Source organism: Gastrolobium bilobum, unplaced genomic scaffold (assembly GCF_033153095.1).
Source record: "Gastrolobium bilobum isolate Gb01-03AN ecotype WA unplaced genomic scaffold, APGP_CSIRO_Gbil_v1 utg4377, whole genome shotgun sequence".
Lineage (NCBI taxonomy): Eukaryota > Viridiplantae > Streptophyta > Magnoliopsida > Fabales > Fabaceae > Gastrolobium > Gastrolobium bilobum.
In genome coordinates this window covers 600974-626650 of record NW_026895684.1, presented here as the reverse complement: position 1 = coordinate 626650, position 25677 = coordinate 600974, and the positions used below count along the sequence as shown (strand labels likewise).

Below are 25677 nucleotides of genomic sequence, written 5' to 3'. Positions count from 1 at the left end.
GCGACGTTATTTTGGGATTGAAATATTAAAAAATTATGATTATAAAGACTAAAATAACCCTAAAATAAATTAATATTACAAAATCCCATGATTTCCGTCCCAAAACGACGTCGTATTGGGTTTACTGCAGATAACTTAAATGCAATAACTGCAGAAAAAAGAGAATCATATATATATATATATATATATATATATATGAAGAGAGATCATTTGACTCCAGAGTAAGACTTATAAGTGTTACTTCTAATCTCAGCATTTGATTTCTGTTCATCCAACGATTATAGTTTAGGAAGTTATATTAATTAATTAATTATTAATTATATTATAAATGACAAGCATTAATTTCCATTCATCAACTACTAAAATAAAAAATAAGAGTTAAAAATCTTACTCTGAAATTAAACGAACCTCTCTATTTTGATTCTAACTGATACTTAAGAATATGCGTTGACAAAACTTTTATGTATTTAATAAATTGAAAGTAACGTTATCAAAATATATCAGAATGTTTTGGATCGTACATACACCAATTTGGCTAACAAAAATAGTCACTTGAGCGTCACATCGACCTAGTCCACTTGTTAAAACTGTCTTTCAAACTTACAAAAAAATAAAAAAGAATTGTCTTTCAATAACTCCTTAGAAATAAAATGAAAGGATTACAATCAATCACAACTATTATTGTCTAATAATCAATTTATAAAATGCAAGATTTGAGCCCACAGAAAGCACCTGTTTGGGGGAAAACATGTTTTAAACATAAAAAGCACACGCGACATCAGATTTGAGCCCAGACAAAGCCCATTCAAACGGGATCTGAACTGAATTGATTCAAATAGAATTTTTAAACAATTTAAAAATGCGAGATTCGAGCCCACAGAAGGCCCATCCAAACGGGATCTGAACTGAGTTGATTCAAGGAATTGTTTTTTGTACATTTTTTTTAAACAATTACAAAATGAAAAAAAAAAGTATGAACATATATTATTATTGATATTTATTTTTCACTTCAACCTTCAAACCAAATCAGAAAAAAAAAATTCGGTACAATTATATAGTTAATGACAATTTTCAAATACTAATATAACATCAACATGTTACTAATTAATGAAAAATGCTAAATGGACTCACAAAAAAAATTATTATACTTTATTAGTTACTCTTTTAATTTTTAATTGTATTGTATTAAAATTATGAGTAATTATTAAATATTCATAACAGCTTAAATATTTTGTACTAAACAGCATTTTCATTTAATAAAAAATAAAAACTGTTTAAAACACGAAACTATTTAAACTAAAAACAATACCAAAGTACATAAATATCTAATTTCGCACACTATAAGAAAAATTAATTTTTTAATGAAAGATAAAATAAAAAACCCTTGTGGTATTGCTTTGAATCACTTACATCCCTGTACTTTTTTTTATCACTTGACCCTTTATGATTTTTTTCATCCACATCCCTTCTTAATACTGTTAGAAAATTAACTAAGTATATCTATCCTATCTTTTTTAGAAAAAGAAAATAATGTGATAAAGAAAAAGAAAAGCAAGACCAAAAATTATGAAAACTTATAACACTTAATAAAAGACTAAAATAAAAAAATAGCAAAATAAATCAAATGCGTTGTGTCTAAATAAAATAAATAAATATGTAAAAAATAGAATAAGAACACAAAAATTGAAGAAAAAATAAGATCAAATATATTAAAAATCACAACAGTGACATAAAAAACTAAAATAAAAATAGTCTAAATGAAAAATATATATCGAAGAAAAAAAAAGAACAAATAAAGATGAAAAATAATTGAACAAAAAGAATTCACATTTAAGAATTTTTAATATTTTTTCTATTTTTGTGTCCTTGGTCTATTTATTCTTTTTATTTTGTTATGTTTGGTCTTTTTTATATTTCTATTTTATTCTCTCTCTCTTTTTAATTTTTTTATGAAAATCTTTAATAGATGGGATGATATAGGGCTTTTTGACCCTTTTGCCCCTCATTAATTAATTAATAACCAATTTGCCCCTGATCAAGAACTATCCACCAACCTGCCCCCTTTTAGTCGACTACCTTGCTGTTTTAGTCGAGCAAATGGTCAAACTTCAGAAAGTGGACTTCCGCAAATTTAGTCGACTAAAAAATCATCTTAATCGACTACATTTTTGGGATATTTAGTCGACTAAGTATCGATATTTAGTCGACTAAATGTCGACTGAAACCCTATATTTTCCATGTTTTCGGTCTCATTTCGATTGTTGTTGTTGTGTAAACCTAAATAGCTCCCTTTGTTCATGTGTAATCCTCTCAATCCGATTGTATTTCATCCCACCATCTCTACAGACCTAATATTGTGAAATCATTGTCATTGCCCAATTCCAAACCCCAAAATCCGAACCCAAACCCCCAATTTCAGAACCCAAGTCCCAATTTCGTGAGGAAGATGAGCACAAGTCCAAACATGTATGTGACAATGATCTACTATGATGGAAAGCATTATGAAGGCCCCAATGGTGTTCAATTTGAAGGAAAAACGAAAATGTTGAAAATCAAACGGGGCACTACATACAATGAGTTAAAGGAGAGAATTCAGCAAAAATTGGGTTTGCAAGGCAGCCAATGCGTTCAACGGATGATTTCCAGGGTAGAGACAACAGTTGGTAAGGATGCTATTTACTACATTGGTAACGATATATGTGATGATGAAGATGTCGAATGTGTCATAGATGCAATTGTTGACCGAAAATTTCAAAATTTTATTGAGATATATGTTGAATTAGATTGTGGTCAATCTTCATCTGCACCCATGCATACAAGAAGTGAACCGTATTTTGGTCATGAAGAAAGAGTAGTCGATTTATCTGCACCTGCACATGTCATAAGTCAGATAACACTGCGGGAAATAGATGAGGATGAACAGGATGCCGATATGGACAGCGATGAGGACGGTGAACCTGAGAGTGTTATTCCACTAGGTGACACGTCAGATACTGACGTAGAGGGTGATTTCGACGCTGACACAAGCTCACCATCCCCGGGTTCGCAGGTTACGAGACCACTTCGTATTGACCCTATTAGCAGTGGTAAGATTTGTTTTTTAAAGATTTAATTTAGCAATTATTTTTTTTGTTATGAATGGTATTGACGGTGGCATTATAATGCATCCGTAGGTTCTGAGGTCGAGCCATTTTGGAATGAAAGCTCACATTATACCTTCATTAATTGGGCCCACCCTAATGATGAGACGGAGATATTGTATGGTGATGATGATGATCACGGTGGCTGGCAATTAGGGGATCCTTTATATTTGTATCAGGAGTTTCGTAGCAAATCTGAAATGCAACATGCAGTCAAATTATATTGTATGAAGGCTCACCGTACTGCCGTTGTGGCAAAAAGTGATGACCATAGATTTGTGATGAAGTGTCGACACCATAATGATGGATGTCCCTGGTATGTGAGGGCATTGTTGCCGAAGAAAGGAAATACTTGGGTGGTTAGTAAATGGGTTAAAGAACACACCTGCCTAAACCAAGGTCTTACCCGGGATCATAGACAGTTGGATTCTGATGTGATATGTGCAACCATTATCAGTATGTATTATTCGATATATCTAACTTCCTAAGGTATGTTAACGTTAATCAGTTTGTATTCTGACTGTTGGCCGGTGTTTTTTTTTTATATAGGTATGTTAAAAGAAGATCCATCATTGAAGCCAGTTCTTATTCAAGAGAGGGTACAACGTTTGTATGGATACAACATATCTTACAGGAAAGCTTGGAAGGCTAAAATGAAAGCCATTGTCAAGTTATTTGGCGACTGGGATAAATCGTATGCATTCTTGCCTGGTTGGCTGACATACATGACGCAGGTTAATGTGGGTTCTGTGTTCAAGATTGATACAGACCAATGTGTTGATGAACGTCGAGTGTATACGGATAAGGCTGTCTTTCACCGAGTATTTTGGACCTTTCACCAGTGCATTGAGGCCTTCAAATATTGTAAACCCATAATCCAAATTGATGGCACGCATTTGTACGGTAAATACAAAGGAACTCTTTTGATTGCAACTTCACAAGATGGAGATGGTTACATTCTCCCTATTGCATTTGCTATTGTTCCTCCTGGTGAGAGATTGGATGATTGGTCGTGGTTTCTTAGCCTCATGCGTTTTCACGTCACGCATAAGCATGGCATTTGTCTAATATCCGATCGTCATCCCAGCATCATCAGGGCTGTAAGAGATCATGCCGGTTGGCAGCCACCATTTGCGTATCATGTGTTTTGTCTACGCCACATCGGAAGCAACTTTAACACTAAGTTCAGAGATGTGGAATTAAAGAAAACCCTGATGAAGCTAGGTACAATCTTCTTTTTAATATGTACAAATTGTATATAATTCATCCTTTTGTATCTAACGCATCATTTTGTATTTCAGGGTACTTGAGTTCAAAGATTCATTTTGATATCAGATTCCCAAAGAAAAATGGTGCAGGTCTTACGATGAGGACGGTCGGAGGTTTGGTCACATGACGACTAACTTATCTGAGTGTGTGAATAAGGTCCTGAGGGGTGCACGTAATTTGCCTATAACAGCATTGGTGAAGATGACTCAAAGTAGACTTGTTGAGTATTTCGTCAAGAGACGTGAAAAGATCCAAAAGGCAAAGGCAAAGGGTTGGAGAATTGCAAAAAAAGTTGAGGATATCATCCAAAAAAATGATCAATTAACAGTGAGCCTCCGTGTGCGGGTTTTTGATAGGGACCTGCAGCTATTTGAAGTTGAGGATGCCTACAATCAATCAACTCATGATGCAGGTGACATAATGAGGGTGGACTTGCTCAATCGCAAATGTCAATGTGGACGGTTCACATCTAGAAGATTCCCTTGCAGTCATGTCTTAGCGGTGTGCAAGGTAGAAAAGTTGAACCACTATGATTATGTTGATCCTGTGTTCTCAATTGCACAAATTGATAAGGTATATGCTGCTCATTGGTATCCAATGGGCAATGAGTTGTTGATTCCACAAATTGATGGCCCAACCATTATCCCAAATGCATCTTTGGTACGTGCACAAGGAAGACCCAAATCGTCAAGGATACAGAATGAGATGGATTGGGTTGAGTCTCAACCGACAAGCAGTCAGAGTAGATGTAGCCTGTGTAAGCAAATTGGTCACAACAAACGTACATGTCCTATGAGGATTCCCAATACAAGTTGAATTGCGGAGGAAGCAGGGGAAGGGCTTAATGTTTTGATGGTTTAACATTATAGGCATTTATGGTTTTATATGCTTGTATTTGATGTCATGATGTTTGTATTTGAATGTAATGGCGGTGCTATGTTTGTATTTGATCTCATGATGTTTGTATTTGAATGTAATGACGGTGCTATGTTTGTATTTGATGTCATGATATTTGTATTTGACTCATCTTAGTTTTTTGACTCGGAAATTATGCTCCCTAAGTCACACTCCCTTAGCGGATCAGTGTAGAGTGGAAACCTAGGGCAAAAAACATGGGTAATTCGGATTTGGGGTCCTAAACCAACAATTTAGTCGATTAACCTGTACTGGTTTAGTCGACTAACCTAGTCGACTAAACCAGTACAGGTTAATCGACTAAATTGTTGGTTTAGGACCCCAAATCCGAATTACCCATGTTTTTTGCCCTAGGTTTCCACTCTACACTGATCCACTAAGGGAGTGTGACTTAGGGAGCATAATTTTCGAGTCAAAAAACCCATGTGGACATTAAATTCCTAAAACCAAGTCGTATGTTGTCATAACGTTTGTTTACGGTTAACAATACAAGATGTAGCCTTTTTGAACACATGTACTGATTTGCTGTGATGTGTTATGGACGAATGTGACCTGTTCAATATTGTTTTGTGCCGTGATGATCAAATTGCTAAAAAGGTTCCATTCATAAGTTATACAATATTGAAATGGAATTAAATTCATTACCACCTCTTGCAAGCTCCAGACGAGCAAGCCTGTCTTCCACACCCTTAAACCTTCCCTGTATGTGTCTAAACCTTTCATTCCCTTTCTTTCTCCATTTTTTATGTGCCAGCGCCATCTTTCCTATCTTCTTTGTCATTGCATTTATGCCCTTCATGACATCACGCAGTGAAAATCCACCTTCAGGTTCAGCTATCTCCTCAACCTCAGCCACATCCTCCTCCTCCTCCTCCACATCTGGCTCAACAATATGGTCATCTGGGGCAACATAAGGAACCTCAACCTGGGGCATACCACTAAACTCCCACACACCCGATCTCGTGTTCTTAGTAATCTTGCGCTGCTCCAATAGACGCTTTCCGAACTTGCAATTATAGCCCGTGGTCTTCTTCAACAGCTCAGTCTCCATGGGAACACCAAAGTGAACCAATATCCTCTGTACCAGACAGGCGTATGGAAGATGACCCTTATGTTTGGCCTTAAACATAAACCAACAGATATAATGCCTCCAGTTCACCATCTGGGCATGTCGGATAGCCCACATAATGGGAATGTCATGTTCCAACACCCTGGAATGATTAAAAGATCGCGGAAACAGAACGTGGGTGAGGACATAGTGTAGTATACGGGACTCCACAGAAAGCAACCCCACCGTATAGTGCAAGTGTTCCCCACGGACTCTTCTCTGCTCCTACACGGCATCCTCTCGTACATATCCTGGAAGTACTACACCACTATCAGCGTCATACACCACAGTCTGAGAAGAGTCAAAATCATAGCCGAGTATCTCCAACCATGCAGGTGCCGTCATGATGATCTCTATTCCACAGACCCTCGACCTCAGCTCGCCCTGTACGTAGCTGAGGTTATGGTAGAAGGCCCGCACCATAAGCTCTGAATACGGACATAGGGTCTCGGCCAACACCCTCAGATGTGCCGCCTCCAACACCCCCACAATTTCAAATCCCTCCTTATCAAAAAAGGCTGTATCCAAAGATTTTGGAGCACATAACGGCCGGTTCAAATGGTCACGTACGAATGAAGCGTGGACGGCAGGGTCGTCCTCAAACAGATACCCATACGGGAGGTCAACAGTATCAGGCTCTTCATCTTGTCGCCTTGACGAAGAAGGCCGCTCTTGCCTATGCTTGGTGCGTCTCTCAAGTGACTCATTGCCCTCATCGCTTGGTCTTCTGCGGCTCGTCATTTGTTTAGGGTACCTACAATGAAACATGTCAGCATTTAACTATATGAAACATGTCATGATGGTAATGAAAACTTGCAACATAAGCGTTGTAAACCAAAAGCAAACTTTTGCCCCATACAAACTTTTCAAACAAAAAAATTCACACAATGCAAAAAAATAAACCTTAGTAGATTAGGGTTACAAAACCTACAACAAACGCTTTGATTAGAGTTCACAAATTCGGACAACAAACAAATACAAAAAATTCCTAAACCTAAAACACAATGCAAGTTAAGAAACCTTACCTATCCTTCAGATTTCACGATTTGGACCAAATTTGGGGGCAATCCACACGCCTAAAGGAAGGGTTTGGGACGTTCTTCAGCTGCTCCTGCGGATTTGGGGTTTGGGCCGCCTCCTTAGTCGATTAGGTCATCATACTCCCCCTCTGCCGAATGGGGGGTTTTTAAAAAACAAATCCGTCGATATTTAGTCGACTAAATATCGATACTTAGTCGACTAAATATCCCAAAAATGTAGTCGATTAAGATGATTTTTTAGTCGACTAAATTTGCGGAAGTCCACTTTCTGAAGATTGACCATTTGCTCGACTAAAACCGCAAGGTAGTCGACTAAAAGGGGCAGGTTGGTGGATAGTTCTTGATCAGGGGCAAATTGGTTATTAATTAATTAATGAGGGGCAAAAGGGTCAAAAAGCCGATGATATAGCGCTAAAAAAACAGAGGAGAAAATCATAATAAAATAGACCAAAAAGTAAAAAGTAAAAATAAAAAAGACCAAACATATCAAAATAAAAAATAGACCAAGAATAAAAAAATATATATGAGGCGAGATATTTTCACTACCAAAATTTTTCACTACCAACTTATTACCTATCTAATCACCATTAGATTAACATTTTATCTCTCTTCAAAAATATTTTAACATTCTCTCTCTTTGATCCAATGGTGATGTGATGGATAGTAAGTTAGTAGTGAGAATTTTTGGTAATTAGAATATCATCACTCAAAATATATATTGAAAACTCATAAGTGATTATTTTATTCTATTTCTTTTTTATTTTATTTTTTGTCTTGATTTTTTCTTCTAGTTTTTTGTCTTTAGTATATTTTTTAATATGTTTGGTTTTATTTTTTCTTCTCTTTTTCTGTTCTTATTCTATTTCCTTTTTTTATACATTCATTTCTTTTTTATTATTTTGACACATTGATTTGTTTTTTACTATTTTTTTAAGTCTTTTATTAAGTATCCTAAATTTTCATAATATTTGGTCTTATTTTTCTTTTCTTTTTTATCATTTTATTTTCTTCTTCTAAAAAGGATAGACTAAATATATTTAGTTAATTTTCTAACAATGTTAAGAAGGGTGTAGATGAAAAAATCACAGAAGATTAAGTGATTAAAAAAATATATAAAAATATAAGTGATTCAAAGTAATACCACAAAAGTTTTTTTTTTTTAACTTTTGGAAAAACAGAAGTTAAGTCACATTTCCATGTTAAAATCAAGCACAATGTCTGGATCCTTGGGCTGGGCATATGAATTTTATTTAGTTTTGGGTAGAAAAAGCCCGCTCCCAAAGCTTCAACCTTCAAGCATGTGACTCCCTTTATGGGCCCACACCTGGATGCGTTTTAGGATATGGAAATGAGTTAGGACTTAGGGGTGGAGGTTCGATTTCCATTTTCATTCGCTTTTCTTTATGGAAAAAGAGTTTGTCATTTTAAATGACAGAAAATTATGTTATTTTAAGAGAGATACAGATACAAAAAATTTAAATTTTAAATTAAAAAAAATCACTCACTTTCTCTCTTCCCTGATTTTCATTTTTCTGCGTCTATCTCTCTCCTAAAATAACATAAGTCATTTAAAATAACAAACACTAAATCCTTCATTTATTACTGGTTCGGTGCATTTTCTTTTTAAAAATAACAATTTTTGAAGTTTTTGTTGCCTTAGCATTTTAATGGCGTTACTTTTTACACACCATTAATTAGAGTCAATTGCGTGTCAAAATACCCCTCTCCCCAGAAAATAATAAACATAAGAGAGAAAGGGTCCTGGAACAGGCAACAGTGTCCGCCTCAATAATAATCTCCACTCGATCTCCATATGTCTGTATGTATGCATACATGCAAAAAAAATTAGGTATCTTTTGGCAAAGTGTGCTTTAAATCCTTTTCAAAAAAATTGAAGTACTATGTTTGAGACTTTTTGATACCCGAAATTTTGACACGTTTTAATATTTATAATATTTGAAATTTTATTATATATCATAAAAAATTATTGATGGTTTATCAAATTAATATAATAAAAATTAAAAATAAATATTGATTTCAATTTGAAAATATAATAATAAATATGTACATTCTTATGTTTCTTTACAAAATTGATGAGTATTATAAGTTTAGTTTTTTTTTTTTGTAAAATTATTAAATATTAAATATAATGTACATTTTATAAATTAAAATTTATTTAATATTAAAATATGTTTTAATGTGTCGAAGTCTAATATTTTTTATAATTAATTTATTGGAGTGTTATAGTATCCATGCAAAATATTTAAATTCCATAAAATTAGTGTGTTTTTCCGACTAACCGTGTGAAGAAAAGAGGAGAAATTTCTTTCCCCTACCAAAATAACACAACAGGAATATCAATTTCCATTTGTTGAACTGGAAAAGTGCGCCAACATGTGTGTCCAGAGAAAGCAGCAAGTAAGTAGACAAGGTTTGGGTCCTAATTGGAGATGATAGCAGATATCATATCATATCATATCCATTAATCATAATAAATATCAGTTTCTTTAGTGTCTGTCTCACGCTGGCGCTCTTTCATACACTTAAACGATCATGATTCGCTTATCTGTCACTTTATTCTTATAACGCAGGGAATGTGCAGAGCTAGCTGGAATATACCTCTGAACTAGGAACAGAACCCGGTAACTATATATTTAGTAAAATGAACCGGTTATTTGTTAATTGTTTAGCATTTCAGTTTTCTCATACTACTCTTGATGAACAACGTTAAAAACAGTTATTCACAGTTAGCCTTTATAGTTGTGGAAATCATTTTCTCATGTTATTGAAAATTGATTTCATCTATAGTATTAACATGAGAAATATTATTTCATGTGACATGAGAAAAGAAAAATAGTTATAGTTGTTATTTCGAACTAGAACAAAGTTTTTTCAACCGTTTTGGTAGAAAAAGAAAAAGCAAAATAAAATAGATAGATTATTAAAATGAAAAGTGATTGCAATGCACTCATTAACAATTGCAGGCTTTACGGGCTAAAGTTTTACAAAACGACGACATTTATATATCAATTCACATTCGAAATGCGAAGAAGTGTAAAATTGTACAAGTCGCAGCAGTGTGTTGTCACAAGGGCTTGTTACTGTAGGGCATGGGTTGTCTCTGGCAAAGGCAGGATCTTAATTATAGAAAGTAGAGTTACGAGAGACACAGAGAGAAAGACAAGATATGGACAAGAATTGCACCAGAGCATGAGAGCCGAGAGGTGCATGGTGTAATCATTCCATAGTACAATCGCAGATGATTGACATTTAAATCTGTTCCTCCCAAATTCCATATAATTGGTATCATTAAATTGCAAATAACTCATCATCATCAATGGTTTGACATGGAAATTATCAAATTAATTCATGTTACGTCTCAGGTTAAAAATAGGGGTGTGGAAATTAATCAAAAAATTAAACTGAATCAAACTCTTCTTAAAATAACTAGTTTTTAAAAACTAGTTCACGAACCGAACCAGTTTTTAAAGAATCAGTTCATAAATCGAATCGGTTTTTACAACCAGTTTAAGAATCAAATTGATTTTTAGAACCCGTTTAAGAACCAAACCATTTTGAACCGAACCGAATCGTTTTCAAACCGAACCAAATTGATTTTTATAACTTTATTTTTAAAAATTTTAATTTTTTTTCTTTTCAAAAGAGGGTCGACCCGAACCGTTTCCGAATCGAACCGTTTCCTAACCGATTTCGAACCGAACCGTTTCCAATCGAATCGATCACCTTCGAACCGAACCAATTTTGAACCAAATTGAATCACTTTCGAACCGAACCATTTAAACCAATTCGATTTAATTTTTTTAAAAAATCGATTCGGTTCGCTCCATGCACCTCCCTGGTTAAAAATGGCACTAATATAGTACTTAAATCAGTTAAATGTACGAACTAACTTTTCCCACACATCAACAACTTATTTATATTGTTATATATTAAAATTATGAATTTTATAACTTTAGACTTAATTGAATTTCACGATCCAAAAAGAAAATAATTTGAATGTAGCTGCTAGAACTCGGATGAAACTAATTATGTATCTTTATAGAATTCTGAATATGGGGAGGTTTATATTTTTAAATTTTTTATTTACAAATTCTTACAAACTACATCATTTACTCTCGAAATTATACTAGGTTACACTATGTATTTTCGAGAGTATCTAGTGTAATTTACAAAAATTTGTAAAAAAAATATGTAAATGGATCATTCCCATATATATATATATATATATATATATATATATATATATATATATATATATATAACCAAACCATTGTTCAATTAAATTCATTTAATATCTATTAGAGCAATTGCCTTACATGATGGGCACACGCAACTCTCCATTTGAACTTAAAAAGGAATAAAGAAATATTAAAATTACTAAACATAAACACATGCACGAATCAATTGGTAGGAATTGTTTCAATTTATCGAATATTTTGAGTTCAAGAGTATAAAAATGTATTAAAAACTCAATAGAAAAGTATTTATCGCTTTTATAATCTTGTCCGACTAGAACTTGAACTCGAACTCAATTTAATTCCTGAAAAAATAATAAATGAAATCTTCTATGTTATATAAAGGATGGGAAATCATTTTCTCATGTTATATGAGAAGAATTATCTCATATAGTATAGACAATATCACAAGTGAGACCATAGATAAGAGGAGAGAGAAAAATGTGTGACCTATCTCTATTTTGTGTTCTTTCATATTAAATGAGAGAACTATAACCCATAAATAATTTTGTCATAATTATATAATAATTTTTTACTACATATGTAAGATATAAATAAGGGAATTGTAACTCTCTTGTTGTTGTAGATAAAAAATTATTTTGCACACTCATTGAAAAATGTGTTTATCCCCTTTTTTTTAAGTATGGGTCCCACACAAATTTATTTCTGCATGAGATAAATTTTTTCTCCTACAACAAGAAAAAAATAAGCCTCTATGAATAATTATCAATATATACAAATAATTTTACACTTAATTAAAGAGAACAATTAATTTGGCAAAGTAACCCTAAAATAGAAAGGAGGAATTTTATTTTTTTTATTTAAAAAAAAAAGGAAAAGTGAGCTGAGGAAGAGTATAAATTAATAGGCGGTAATTCGAATGCCATAATGGCCACCTACAATCAGAGACAAAAAGAAATGATGTATGTTCGCCACCCCGTGCCCTTTCTGTAGTTTACTTAGGGTTAGGGCTCAAACCAAAAAAGAAAAAGCATCGTCATTTAAAATCGATATCATTTAATAATCCAAGGGATCTTTCTGTAGATGATGCAAGATATTATTCCAATGGTACGTATTCACTCTGACATCATCCGCACGTTAGCCCAACGCCAGCATAAACCATTTCACATAGGCACCCGATTTTCTTCTTATTAACCTTCTGTGTTAATTTTTTTTTCTTAATTAGATAAGGAAAATTAAACTGTTTAGATGGACACAATTCTTTAGATTATATATTAAGGGAATTAATAAAAAAAAAGGATTACGCATGCTATATGTTTTTTCTCTCACCAATGTTTTTTGCATTGAACTTATAAGAGAAGAAAGTAAGTCAATATTTTCTCTACTGAAGTGATATCACTTTAATCTATTTCTCCATATCATTTTATATTACATTTTTTCTTATAAAATATATCACTGATTACTGGTGTACTTTTAAGTTATTTGTGCATTTTAACTAAAGTAAGTAGTAACGTGAGTAGGGGTGCAAAAAAACTGGTTCATTTGCCTTGTCCTTGATCCGACCTTGACCTGACCCATAAATACTTATATTTTTTGAACTGGTTTAAATACTGGCCCACTTTTATTTGGATCAGTTTTAGACCTGACTTGTTTTAATATTGACCCATTGACCCAAAACTTGACACATACCCATTATGTGAAAAAAAAGAAAAAAAAATCACAATTACATTAAAAGAAAAGTTTTAACGTAAAACAATTACGTCAAAATTTTTACGGAAAATATTTTCATTAAAAATTTTCGCAAAATTTTTTTATGACAAATAATTTCATCAATATTTGTGACTAAAAACATTTTTATAAAAAAAATTTGACGAAAATTTTATTTTGTCAATTTTTTACGGAATCTAAATTTCGTCAAAATATTTAAAAAAAATATATATTCATCAAAAATTTCGACGAAACACATTTCCATCGAAATTTTTTGACGGAAAATAATTTCCTCAAAATTCTTTACAGATTTCAAATTTTGGCGAAAGTTTTCGACGAAAATATTTTCGTTAAACTTTTTGACAGAAAAAATTTTGTCGACATTTTTAGCGAAACACATTTCTATAGAAATTTTTTGACTAAATATTTTCGTCAAGTTTTTTGGTAAAAAATATTTCCGTCAAAATTTTCAACGGAACACATTTCTGTAAAAAAATTTCTTAAAAATTTTTGACAAAAAATATTTCCAGAAAAGATTTTGACGGAAAAAAATTCTGTCAAAATTCTTTAGAGAATCTAAATTTCGTCGAAAGTTTCGAATGAAACATTTCCCTCAAATCAATTTCCATCGAAAATTTCGAAGAAACACATTTCCTTCAAAAAAATTTGACGGAAAATAATTTAATCAAAATTCTTTACAGATTTCAAATTTCGGCAAAAATTTTCAACGAAAAAAATTTCGTTAAACTTTTTGACAAAAAAAAAAAATTCGTCAAAATTTTTAGCGAAACACATTTCCATCGAAAATTTTCGACTAAATATTTTCGTCAAGTTTTTTGATAAAAATTATTTTCATCAAAATTTTCAACGGAACACATTCCTATAAAAAAAATTTGTAAAAATTTTTGACAAAAAATATTTCGATAAAAAATTTTGACGGAAAAAATATTATGTCAAAATTCTTTAGAGAATCTAAATTTCGTCGAAAGTTTGGAATGAAACATTTCCCTCGAAACAATTTCCATCCAAATTCTTGTCAGAACACATTCCCATCGAAATTTTGAACGAAAAACATTCTGTCAAAATTTTTGACAGAATTCTTTTTTCGTTTAAAACATTTGCTGGAAGAAATCATTTTCGTCAAAACTTTTGACGGAAACTAAATTTCGATAGAAAATATATTTTTGTAAATTTTTCATTAGTGAAAAAATTTCGTTGCTTTTCGAAAAAAAGTATTCCGACGAAAAAATAATTTTGTGACAAAATTTTCGTCGTTTGCAACGTAGAAATTTCGACGAAATTTTGTGAGGAAACCAAGTCAAAAACGGGTCAGGTCATATTTGACCCACTTCAGAAACCAAGTCAGACCCACTTCAGAAACTAAGTCTGGTCAGATCCGACCCGATTCTGAACTAGTTCAACAAAATTCAAACCAAGTCAGACCTGACTTGGATCAAATGAAAGCGGGTCGGGTCAAAATACCTGACCTATAAAAACCAAGTTGGGTCAAGTCGGACAAAAAATTGACCCGACCTGACCCATGCACAGCCCTAAATGTGAGGATAAAAAAAGAGAGTAAGCAGTAATGTACAATTCATCGTGAATTAAGATCGAGTTTAATCCTTTGGGGGATATTTGGTAAGGGAATTTTTTTGAGATTTTTGAGAAAATGGTAGTGGTAATCCAATTTATCCAAGTTTGGTATGAAGATTTTTGAAAAAAATTCTGGAATTTTATTTTGTGTACAATTTTTCTTCCAAAATATTATCCAAAAATACTAATGAGACTCTTTATTTATGCACGCGTTAGTTAGCTTTTTGTTTAGTAATCTATTAGGAAGTTAGTAATCTATTAGCACTTCTGTGATCTGTTAGTAGATTAGTTTTAAACTCTCTAGTTTTGACCTACACCATATATTGGTGTACTGACCTGTATTTTGCATCGATTGATTCATTTTGACCTCATTTCTCTAAATATAATGTTTTGTGTTAAACTTCTTCTCTCTCTCTCTCTCTCATATTGTATGATGGTATCAAAGCTCTTCACGGAGCTCTGATATTCGCCTTCGATTCTTGTTTCTTTTCTATTGCATTTCTGATCGATCTGTTATTGATTTCCATTGAAGCTTCTAATCAATCAACAAGATGGCGAATCAGAGTTTCGTACTTGTGGTGGAGCTAGTTACTGAAGCTGCTTTTGACAACATTTGTTCATCAAGGCAAAGTAATGCGATGAATACAAGCTTGATTGATCTGTTAGATCCAGGTAGTCCTTATTATCTTAATCCAAGTGAAAATCCATCACTTGTTCTTGTTTCTGATCTCATGAATGGAAAGAATTATCATGGATGGGCCAGGGCGATGTCACTGGCGTTATTTTCAAAGAATAAGCTATCATTTGAGAACGACATGATTTTGGCTCCAAATACATCAGATCCTTGTTTTCCAGTTTTGGAGAAATGCAATACCATGGTTCCTCATGGTTGCATCGTTCAATTACCAGCTCGATCTTTTAATTGTTCTTATGGATGGAGAAAGCATGCAATTTGTGGAAAGATCTCAAAAAAAGGTTCTCTCAATCTGATATTTTCAAAATATCATATCTATAAGATGACATTTATCGATTGCATCAGAGAGATAGTTCGATCTCTGACTACTTCACTCGACTTAAGATACTTTGGGACGAATTAGAGGCTCTACAACCAACTCCTAAATGCAAGTGTCTGCATCCGTGTTTGTCAATTGCAGTGGAGGTAAAGAACATCAAATAAAGGGACTACTATATTTGGTTCCTTAAGGGACTCAATGAGTAATTCTCTCATGTGAGATCTCAAATCATGTTAATGGATCTATTCCCCTCTGTTAATCGAGTTTTCTCTCTTATTGCTCAACAGGAAAGGCAGCTGCAGATTGAAGGTAACGTTCTTAATCATGACTCCTCGAGAATTTTCTTCAACTCTGTTGAACAGGTTCAAGAAAGAGGACATTCACAGACTCGTGGAAGGGGACGAGGACTTTCTGGTGGACATGGATGAAGATCTAGACTTTGCACTTATTGTGGAAAGACTAGCCATACAATAGAGTCATGTTTTTAGAAGCATGAATATCTACGTGGATACAAGCAAAAGAACGCCAGTAAAGAGCTAATGCAGTTGTGAGTGAAGGCTTTGATCAAGTTGATAATGTTGGACAAGCTGAGACGAAGGAGAACTTCACTAAGAGCCAATATCAGATCATTATGGAGATGATTCAATAATCGTTGTAGATGCAGTAGAGCCTAGCACCATCTTCCTCTCATATTAGCAATATGGTGCATACCAAGGCTCTTAATACTGGTGGCGCTTTTTTTGGTGCAAGTAAGTCAAAAAATCAGTGGATCTTGGATACAGGATCAGCCACTGATCATATCACATTTTGTTTTGCGAATTTGTCTCCTATTAAACGTATTGAGCCAATTGCCATATCCTTGCCCAATGGAATTCAAGTATTTTCTTATGTTTCTGGTACAGTGGTAATTTCCAAGTCACTTACATTGACAAATGTCTTATATGTAAAGGAGTTTGGGGTCAATTTAATATCAGTACATAAACTGATCCATGAAAATGATTGTCGTGTAACGTTTCAGCATCAGATTTGTTTCATTCAACGTCTGCAGCACATGGAGATGATTGGTTCTGCTAGTTTGGTGAAAGGTTTATATATGATCTCTTAGATGATATCTTAAGATGTGAGAAAGTGACTATTGACACAACAATGCAGTTGAAGTCTTCTGATAATAATAGCTTTACATTAGAAGCCCATGCCACTGATGTTTGGCATTTACGTTTAGGCCACTGTTCCAAGCCTGTAATAAAGGTCATGATGTTACAATATCCCTTCATTACTTGTAAAAACATGTATATTTCATGTGATATATGTCATATGGCCAAACAAATGAAGCTTCCATTTACTTTGAGCAATATTGTATCAAAAAGTGCTTTTGATCTAATACATATTGATATCTGGGGTCTGCACTCTGTACCTTCAATTCATGGTCATCGTTTTTTTTAACCATTATTAATGATTGCACTCAGTTTACATGGGGAATCCTTATGAAATCGAAATCTGAAGTGAGGCATCACATTTTTGCTTTTGTTGCCTTAATTGAAAATCAATTTCACAAAATAGCCAAATCATTTCATAGTGATAATGGGCAGGAGTTCTTAATGACTGAGTTTTTTTACACAAAAAAGAATTATTCATCAAACATCATGTGTAGAGTCACCTCAACAGAATAGTGAAGTTGAGAGAAAGCACTGACATCTGCTTAACATTGTGCGAGCCCTTCTCTTTCAAGGAAAACTTCCCACAAGTTTATGATCTTACTGTGTTATTCATGTTATACACTTAGTTAATCGACTTAGCTCCCCAAAGTTGAATAATAAGTCACCATATGAATTGCTTTATAATACACCACTTGTGACATCCATCTTAAGGCCTTTGGTTTCCTTGCCTTTGCATCCACAATCATGGCTGGATGCTCCAAATTTGATCCCAGGGCACGCAAATGTGTATATATTGGTCACAAAGATGACACTAAGGGATATATTCTATATGATTTGTCTTCCAAACAGATTTATGTTTCTAGTAATATTGTATTCTATGAACAACACTTCCCTTTTGCTAATGAAGCTTCACCCATGCCCTCTGATCCTTGACCTATTGGAACAAAAGCTAATTCTTTCGATGAAGCTCATCCCCTTTATCAGCACACACCTGAAATGAGAAATTCGAGCACTTCAGAATCAATAGTCTCATATGAGATTCTTGTCGATGTTTCACATCATGAAGTTGCTAACTGCATCCCCATACCAATCCACAACTCTACTCTTCGATGCTCCACACGGGTATAAGACTTCCACCCAAACACTTGTCAGATTTTCATTGTAATTTTACTATTGCTCTCCCTTTATCATCTATGGTTTCTTATGACAAATGTTCAATGGAGTACTCTTTCTTATGCCATAACATCATCTCCTTTGTTGAGCTAACCAATTATAAGCAAGCAGCTCAGTTTCCTAAATGGACAACAACTACGAACGAACAGCTGGAGGCTTTAGATCGAAACAAAACATGGGAGATAATGGATTTACCAAAGGGAAAGCATCCTATGTCCAAATGGGTTTATAAGATTAAGCATAACCCAGATGGAACCATTTCTCATTACAAAGCTCATCTTGTCGCCAAAGGCTATAATCATATGGAAGGGGTGGATTACTTTGAGACTTTCTCACCCGTTGCAAAGTTAACTACGGTCCGATTACTACTTGCAATTGCTACAATTCGTCAACGGCACTTAGAGCAGCTCGATATCGACAATTCTTTCTTGCATGGTGATCTATCTGAGGAGGTTATATGTCTATTCCACAGGGGGGTTTCTGTTGATGGAACTCAGAAGGTATACAGGTTGCGAAAATCTTTATATGGCCTTAAACAAGCCAGTAGGTAGTGGAACGCTTGTCTAACCATAGAGCTGCATTTTCTTGGCTATACCCAATCCTCCTCTGACCATTCCTTCTTTACCAAGGCTAATAGAATATCTTTCACTGCTCTTTTAGTCTATGTCGACTATATGGTGTTGGCAGGGAACTACATGGATGAGATAAAGATGGTTAAAAGTCACATGGATAATTTATTTAAGATCAAGGACCATGGATCATTGCATTTTTTCTTGGCCTTGAAGTGACTCGTTCCAATCGTGGTTTGGTTTTAAATTAGCGCAAATATGTACTTGAGCTACTCAATGACAGTGGCTTACTTGGCTCAAAACCGGTTTCAACTCCCATAGAACCTAGCCTTCGCCTTCGATAAAACCAGTATGATGCCTTTCCTGAACCCGCAAAGTATCGAAGGTTAGTAGGAAGACTTCTCTATCTCACTAATATAAGGCCAGACATCGCTTTGCTATCTAACAATTAAGCTAGTTTGTAGCACAACCCATGCAAGTTCATTTTGATGCAGCTTGTCGGATTCTTAAGTACTTGAAAGGATCTCCAACTAAAGGTTTATTCTTCCCTTCAGACAATTCGTTGTTGGTTTGTGGTTTTGCTGGTGCAGATTAGGCAACATGCCCCGACACTAAACGTTCTATCACAAGCTTCTCTGTCTTTGTTGGGTCTTCTTTAGTGTCGTGGAAGTCCAAGAAACAAAGCACTGTGAGTCATTTCTCTGTTGAATCAGAATATCGTGCTCTTGCTACTCTTACATGTGAGATCCAATGGTTAGTGCATTTGCTTCATGATCTGAAAGTCCCATTTTCCCATCCTGTTATGGTCTACTGTGATAATCAGGAGGCCATCCATTTTGTTCACAATCCCTCCTTTTATGAGCACAACAAGCACATAGAATTGGACTGACACATCACAAGGGAGAAGATAGTTGCTAGTTTGATTCGATTCTTACCTGTTTCAACCATTCAACAGCTAGCAGATACTTTTACTAAGGTGTTGTATCCTGCTCTTTTTCATGATTTTTTGTCCAAGTTGGGGTTCCATGACATCCACCTTCCAACTTGAGAGGGGGGGGGTGATGAGACTCTTTATTTATGCACATGTTAGTTAGCTTTTTGTTTAGTAATCTATTAGGAAGTTAGTAATCTGTTAGCACATCTGTAATCTATTAGTAGATTAATTGTAAACTCTTTAGTTTTGACCTACACTATATATTGGTGTAGTGACCTGTATTTCGCATCGATTGATTCATTTTTACCTCACTTATCTAACCATGAAGTTTTGTGTTAAATTTCTTCTCTTTCTCTTCTATTGTGTGAAATACCACCAAACAGATGGTATTCTTGGAATTCCAGGTGTTGAAAAATTTTTGCACTTTTTTTGGGACAAAATTCCGGTAATATTTTAGTCTACCAAATAATTTTTTGCTAACGTTCCTGGGAAAATGACTTTCCCACCATATTATTGGGAATCATGATTCCCGGACACGAAAAAATTTATCCTCTACCAAACGTCCCCTTAAGGTATTCTAGGTTAAAATTATAATCTATTGATTTATATGTGGTAGCAACCTTTATTTGTAAATTTGTTCCCTCTTAATATATAGAATTTTAAGTTGGGAAAATATTTCTGCTTTTGCTGCAGAAAAAACTTGTCTGTCACACTCTTATAAAAGTGAGTGGTGCCATTATAATGGCTTGAGAGATAAAATATCAGTGAGATCCACTCATTTTTATGTGAATATGGCAGAGAAGTTTTTTATGCAGCGAAAGCAGAAACATTAAACCATTTTAAGTTATGTAAGATTATTGTCGTTAATTTATTATTCTTATATTGGTGTAAAATGACCTGCCTTTTGTCTAATGACAACTATATATTTTAAAATTATTTAAAGATGAGAATGGATCTCTTATATTTAAAATTTAGATTATGTGAAATTTTTATGTGTATCTCTTTCTTCATTAATGATAATTGAACACAACATATTTAATACATATATAAAGAAAGAGATAGATACAAAAATTTCATCTGACCAGGTCACATGAAATTTTAACATTAGAGGATATACTTCCTTTAAAGACTAAGATGCGAATTTCGATGAAGATCATATATTTAACATATGTTATTGACTTTTTAAGATAAAAATATAACCTCAAATAATTAATAGAAAATATATATTATGGCAAACAAACTCAATTCATTAAGCATTTAAACTGTGCATGAATGATCCCAAACCATCAATGTTAGTTGAAAATTATTTGTATTATTCGAGAGTAATGCTACAAAAATGCAAGAGATTTTAATTGCACTTATATGTACGTAATATAAATGAAATTATTATTATTTTCTTATGAAAATTATTCTTTGTTTCTGCTTTTTAATCAAACATTCCTTTGCGTAATAGTACTTTCGTTAATCCCAAACAGGTAAGAATAAGATGTATATACAATTTAAGTGCGTCCTTAATTAAGGCGATTACCAAAAAAAAGTGCGTACTTAAGGCTTCTATAAATAAAACTACTGGAGATAATAGGTATCTACAGTAAGTATTGTGTAAGACTGTTTTTTTTTTTTTCGTGACTTTTTTTTAGAAAAAGGATGTTTAAGATATCAGCATTAATTAATCATCAGTGGCATATATATATAGTTATGAGTTATGAATTAATTTCACAACAATGATTAGAGACAAACCAGATTCAAATAATGATACAAGCTGTAAGGCTGTCAGGAAATCCAAACAATCCCGTGAACAAGAATCGTGTGATTGTTTAATTTACCTCAATTACCGCTCACGAATATAACAGATGATATATATTTTTCTTTCTTTCAAGAATAAGGTTCCTGATTGTTTAACTTATAATATTGTTTAATCGTGTGATTGTTTAATTTACCTCAAACCAAACAAGAATCGTGTGATTGTTAGCCTAGTGGTGTGGGATGTGTGTGTTAGGAGTGTGTGTAGTGTAGGGTGTTGTGTTCAATTCCTTGTAACCTCCAAAAAAAAGAAAAAAAGAATAAGGTTCCTAATTCGATTTTGGTAATCGCCTTAAGATGAATAAGGATTCCTTCTCTTGCATTAATTAGTTATTAATGGTCACTTTTAATACATATATATATGATTTATTTTTCATGGATTTTACAATCATATGATCTTTTTTTGGTACATCATATAATCCTTATTTTACCATAGAAATTCTTATTCTGCACCAACTTTTTACTTCATTCATTAATTTCTACAAGTGAAGTTCATCATTCTGTGCTTTGTTAAACAGCTAAATGAAGTACAAAGAAAACATAATCATTGAATTATGGTTAAATTCTCAAACGGGTAGATTTATAACTACATATATGCTTTTCAATGGCCAATTGGTCCACAATTTTTTTAGGCATGACAAAAGTTAATCATGATTGTCACACTTAATTAGTTCAAGAGATGATAACAATATTATAAGTTTGGTTTGGAATTTGAGAAAGAAAAAAAAGGCAGGTATATATATATACATATGGGGTTAGTTCGAGTTTGAGAAAGTTAAAGAACAAAAGGGATATGAGAAAGGTAAGAAGCTTTTTTGATGCAAAAAGTCAAATAAGCAATCAACCATCATAATGATACTTCACCGATGCAGAGAGAGAGGGTGTGATAGATAGATATGCATCCAATATCCGTCATGATTATCCTCCGATATTTCTTTTGTAAATGGTGCCACGAAAAGAATTAGCTTTATAATAAAAATGATCCAAAAGAAACCTAGAAGTGATAGATAATGTATTACCGGATCTCCCTTTACTCCTTTTTTTTTGAGATACTTTATGGTGAATTGATGAATATAATGATCGATAATTTTAACTTACATTTGATTATGTATCTATCTCTATTATTGTGCACTCAACAGGTTTCACTTTTTTGCACCACATATATAATTTCATCAAACAGTAACGGGGATGTTGCATGGAAGTTTCATAGATTTTGAGGGCAAACATATATTCCCTGTTGAGCCATTTTGTCGTGTATTGTTGACCTACACATGCCACAGTAAAATTCCACTAACATTGAAGGACATGGAATTTCCAAGCTTTTTAGGCAAACAGTACCATCATCACTATTTGCAGCAACCTGCTATAGCTTTGGTTGAATTGTTACTAAAGTCCCTAACTTTTTAGCATATTTTTCGCTTCCTTTTTCAACATTTTCCGCTAGTTAGTTCCCTGCCTCATTTATCTATCCTTATTCTTATATGTACCACAATCCACTTAGTTAGTTATTCACTCTTCACATGTTTGAATATATGACATGACAAAGACATTTATAAATTAATTAGCATCCTCGAAGAAAAAGAAAAAAAGTTGGTTTTACACCGAACCAAGGTTTGAGAGAAACCCTCTATATAACTTGCACTGAACCTCATGCTCTAGAAAGATCATCAACTTCTATATATAGATTATAAGAAGAGAAGAGGGAGAGAAAGAGAAAGAAAAAGATCATAAGAATTAAGAAGTGATGTCAACCACTTCTCTTGTTAACCACAGTTTGTTTGAGGAACAGGATCAGATGCCTATGCAGATGGGGTTCCTTCCTTTCCCATCAAACCTGACTCTCCCTCCTTTGGTTTGTCATAATCAATCTTTGAAAGCTTTCAGTTCCATAGCTCCTTCACTTGCATCTGAAGCAGATTCTGCATCAAATCTAACAGAAACCCTATTTGCAACCTCTGCTCAAAAGTCAAGAGAAGACTTTTCTTCTAGCTTTGGAGGAGCTCAATTCCTATCCTTACACAGATCCAGTGTAAATCCATGGTGAGACAAAACCACACTTCAATTCTCATTCATGTTAATTAACCTTTTTTCATTATGTAATTAAGCTCTATTTTAGGACATACATATTCTATAGCTAAAGAGAGTTTGTTGGGTCATGGGTGTGGTTTCATTTCATTGAATTTAGGGCATTAGGAGAAGTAACTGATTGCTTTAGCAATAAAAGAAGTGGAGAAGATCATGATCATCATCTTGGGATTTCTGCCATGAAGATGAAGAAAATCAAGGCAAGAAGGAAGGTGAGAGAGCCTAGGTTTTGCTTCAAGACCATGAGCGATGTGGATGTGTTGGATGATGGTTACAAGTGGAGGAAGTATGGACAGAAAGTAGTAAAGAACACGCAGCACCCCAGGTATTCAATATGGATTCAAAGTTTCACTACTCTTTTTGTTTTGCCATAATTAAAAAGTTTAAATTAAAGAATATTTGATCAATTAATTAGCCTTATTGATTGTATCCCAACACTTGCTAGCAACATATATATATATATTCTCTCTCCAATCTCCCCTTTCCTCTTTCATTATTGTTTTTATCATAATAGATTTGGCTTTGCTACGGGTTTTGGAAAGATTTGAATTTTTTCTGAGTAATGTGGGGATGACTACAATAATTAAAGATATATACTAAAGCAAGAGTTCACTTTATTTGTCAAGTTACGGAAAAAAAAAATGCAAGAGAATTTTGTTAGGGGAAGAGGATGAAAATTTGCCAATGTTAAAGAAATGCTAATTATGACTCTCAGATGTTATAGTATATGCAAATGTACGATAACTTTTTTCTTACACTCTTCGGGTGGATGATACTCTTGCTACCTAGGTCTCTGCCAACATTTCCTCACAAATACCCCTTTGTAGCATTTTCGTGTCTTTAAGGATTTTACTATGGAAACATGCAAATAAAGATACAAATGGTATTTATAGTGCCTTATTTGTGGTATTGGTAGCTCTTGCATTATATAATGATCAATTAATGGTTCTGATTTAGCTTCAAGTTTTATTCAGCAGTCACTAATTAATACTTCACAATCACACAATTGCGATCATAACAAACTACTAATAATGTGTCTTGGATTTGAAAATACTATGGAGGTTAAAGATTTTGCCAGTTAACATAAAAATCACTAGCTTATAATACGATCATGACAAACTCATTGAACAAAGTACAAACATTACCAAGTTCTTTAATAATGTGTTTTGGGTTTGTTGCATATGTAGAAGCTACTACCGTTGCACACAAGATAATTGTCGCGTAAAGAAACGCGTGGAGCGTTTGGCCGAGGATCCAAGGATGGTGATAACCACATATGAAGGGAGACATGTACACTCTCCATCAAATGATCTTGAAGACTCTCAATCTCCATCTCAACTTTGCAATTTCTTTTGGTAGTGTACACGAACATATATATAGTATATTATATTTACTAATGGATATGTTTGTTCTAGCTAGAGGGTGTGCTTTGTAGAGATGAAGATAGAATAAATATATAGAGGAAGGAGTGAAGATTGACAATGTGTCTAAACATGATTGATGCATGATCTTCTCCATCCACTCCTCCCACCTTCATCCCTTCCAAGCACACCATAAGAGTCTGGTTGATTTTTCTAGTTTTATACCATGCATCTAGTCTTGGTGTTTCATAAAAAATTAAGATAGGTAGTGACATTTGTAAGTTGCCCTACCTTCTTCTGCTCTTTAATTTAGTTTTCCAGTTTACTTGTTCTCCAACACTTTCATTATGTTTTTTTTTTTGGAAAGATTATATTTACAAACTATTTGTTTACAAACTACACTAAGTATGACCGGTCATACTTCAATCAAGAGTGTATGATCAATCATACTTAATGTAATTTATAAACGGATCATTCCTCTCTTTTTTTAATAAATTTCACTTTATTATGTCTTTGTTGAGAATGGAAAAAATTAGCGGCGGAGCCACATATGTGTGGGGTGGCCTTGGGCTCGCCCAGTTTTTTTCTAAAAT

General features: G+C 33.7%; 1 protein-coding gene across 1 annotated transcript; it reads left to right on the top strand.

Moving 5' to 3' along the window:
* Positions 1 to 23335: 23335 nt before the first annotated feature.
* LOC133290834 (probable WRKY transcription factor 13) lies at positions 23336 to 25351 on the top strand. Its single transcript, XM_061488957.1, has 3 exons — positions 23336 to 23678; positions 23824 to 24048; positions 24911 to 25351. The coding sequence occupies exons 1-3, from the start codon at positions 23383 to 23385 to the stop codon at positions 25080 to 25082; spliced, it is 693 nt and encodes a 230-aa protein (XP_061344941.1). The 5' UTR covers positions 23336 to 23382; the 3' UTR covers positions 25083 to 25351.
* Positions 25352 to 25677: the final 326 nt, after the last annotated feature.

What these genes read in the sequence shown, in the direction of transcription:
- LOC133290834 (XM_061488957.1), top strand. Translation starts at nt 23,383, where the DNA reads ATGTCAACCACTTCTCTTGTTAACCACAGTTTGTTTGAGGAACAGGAT. An exon ending in AGATCCAGTGTAAATCCATG is followed by an intron (nt 23,679 to 23,823) that starts GTGAGACAAAAC and finishes CATTGAATTTAG; the next exon opens with GGCATTAGGAGAAGTAACTG. An exon ending in AAGAACACGCAGCACCCCAG is followed by an intron (nt 24,049 to 24,910) that starts GTATTCAATATG and finishes TTGCATATGTAG; the next exon opens with AAGCTACTACCGTTGCACAC.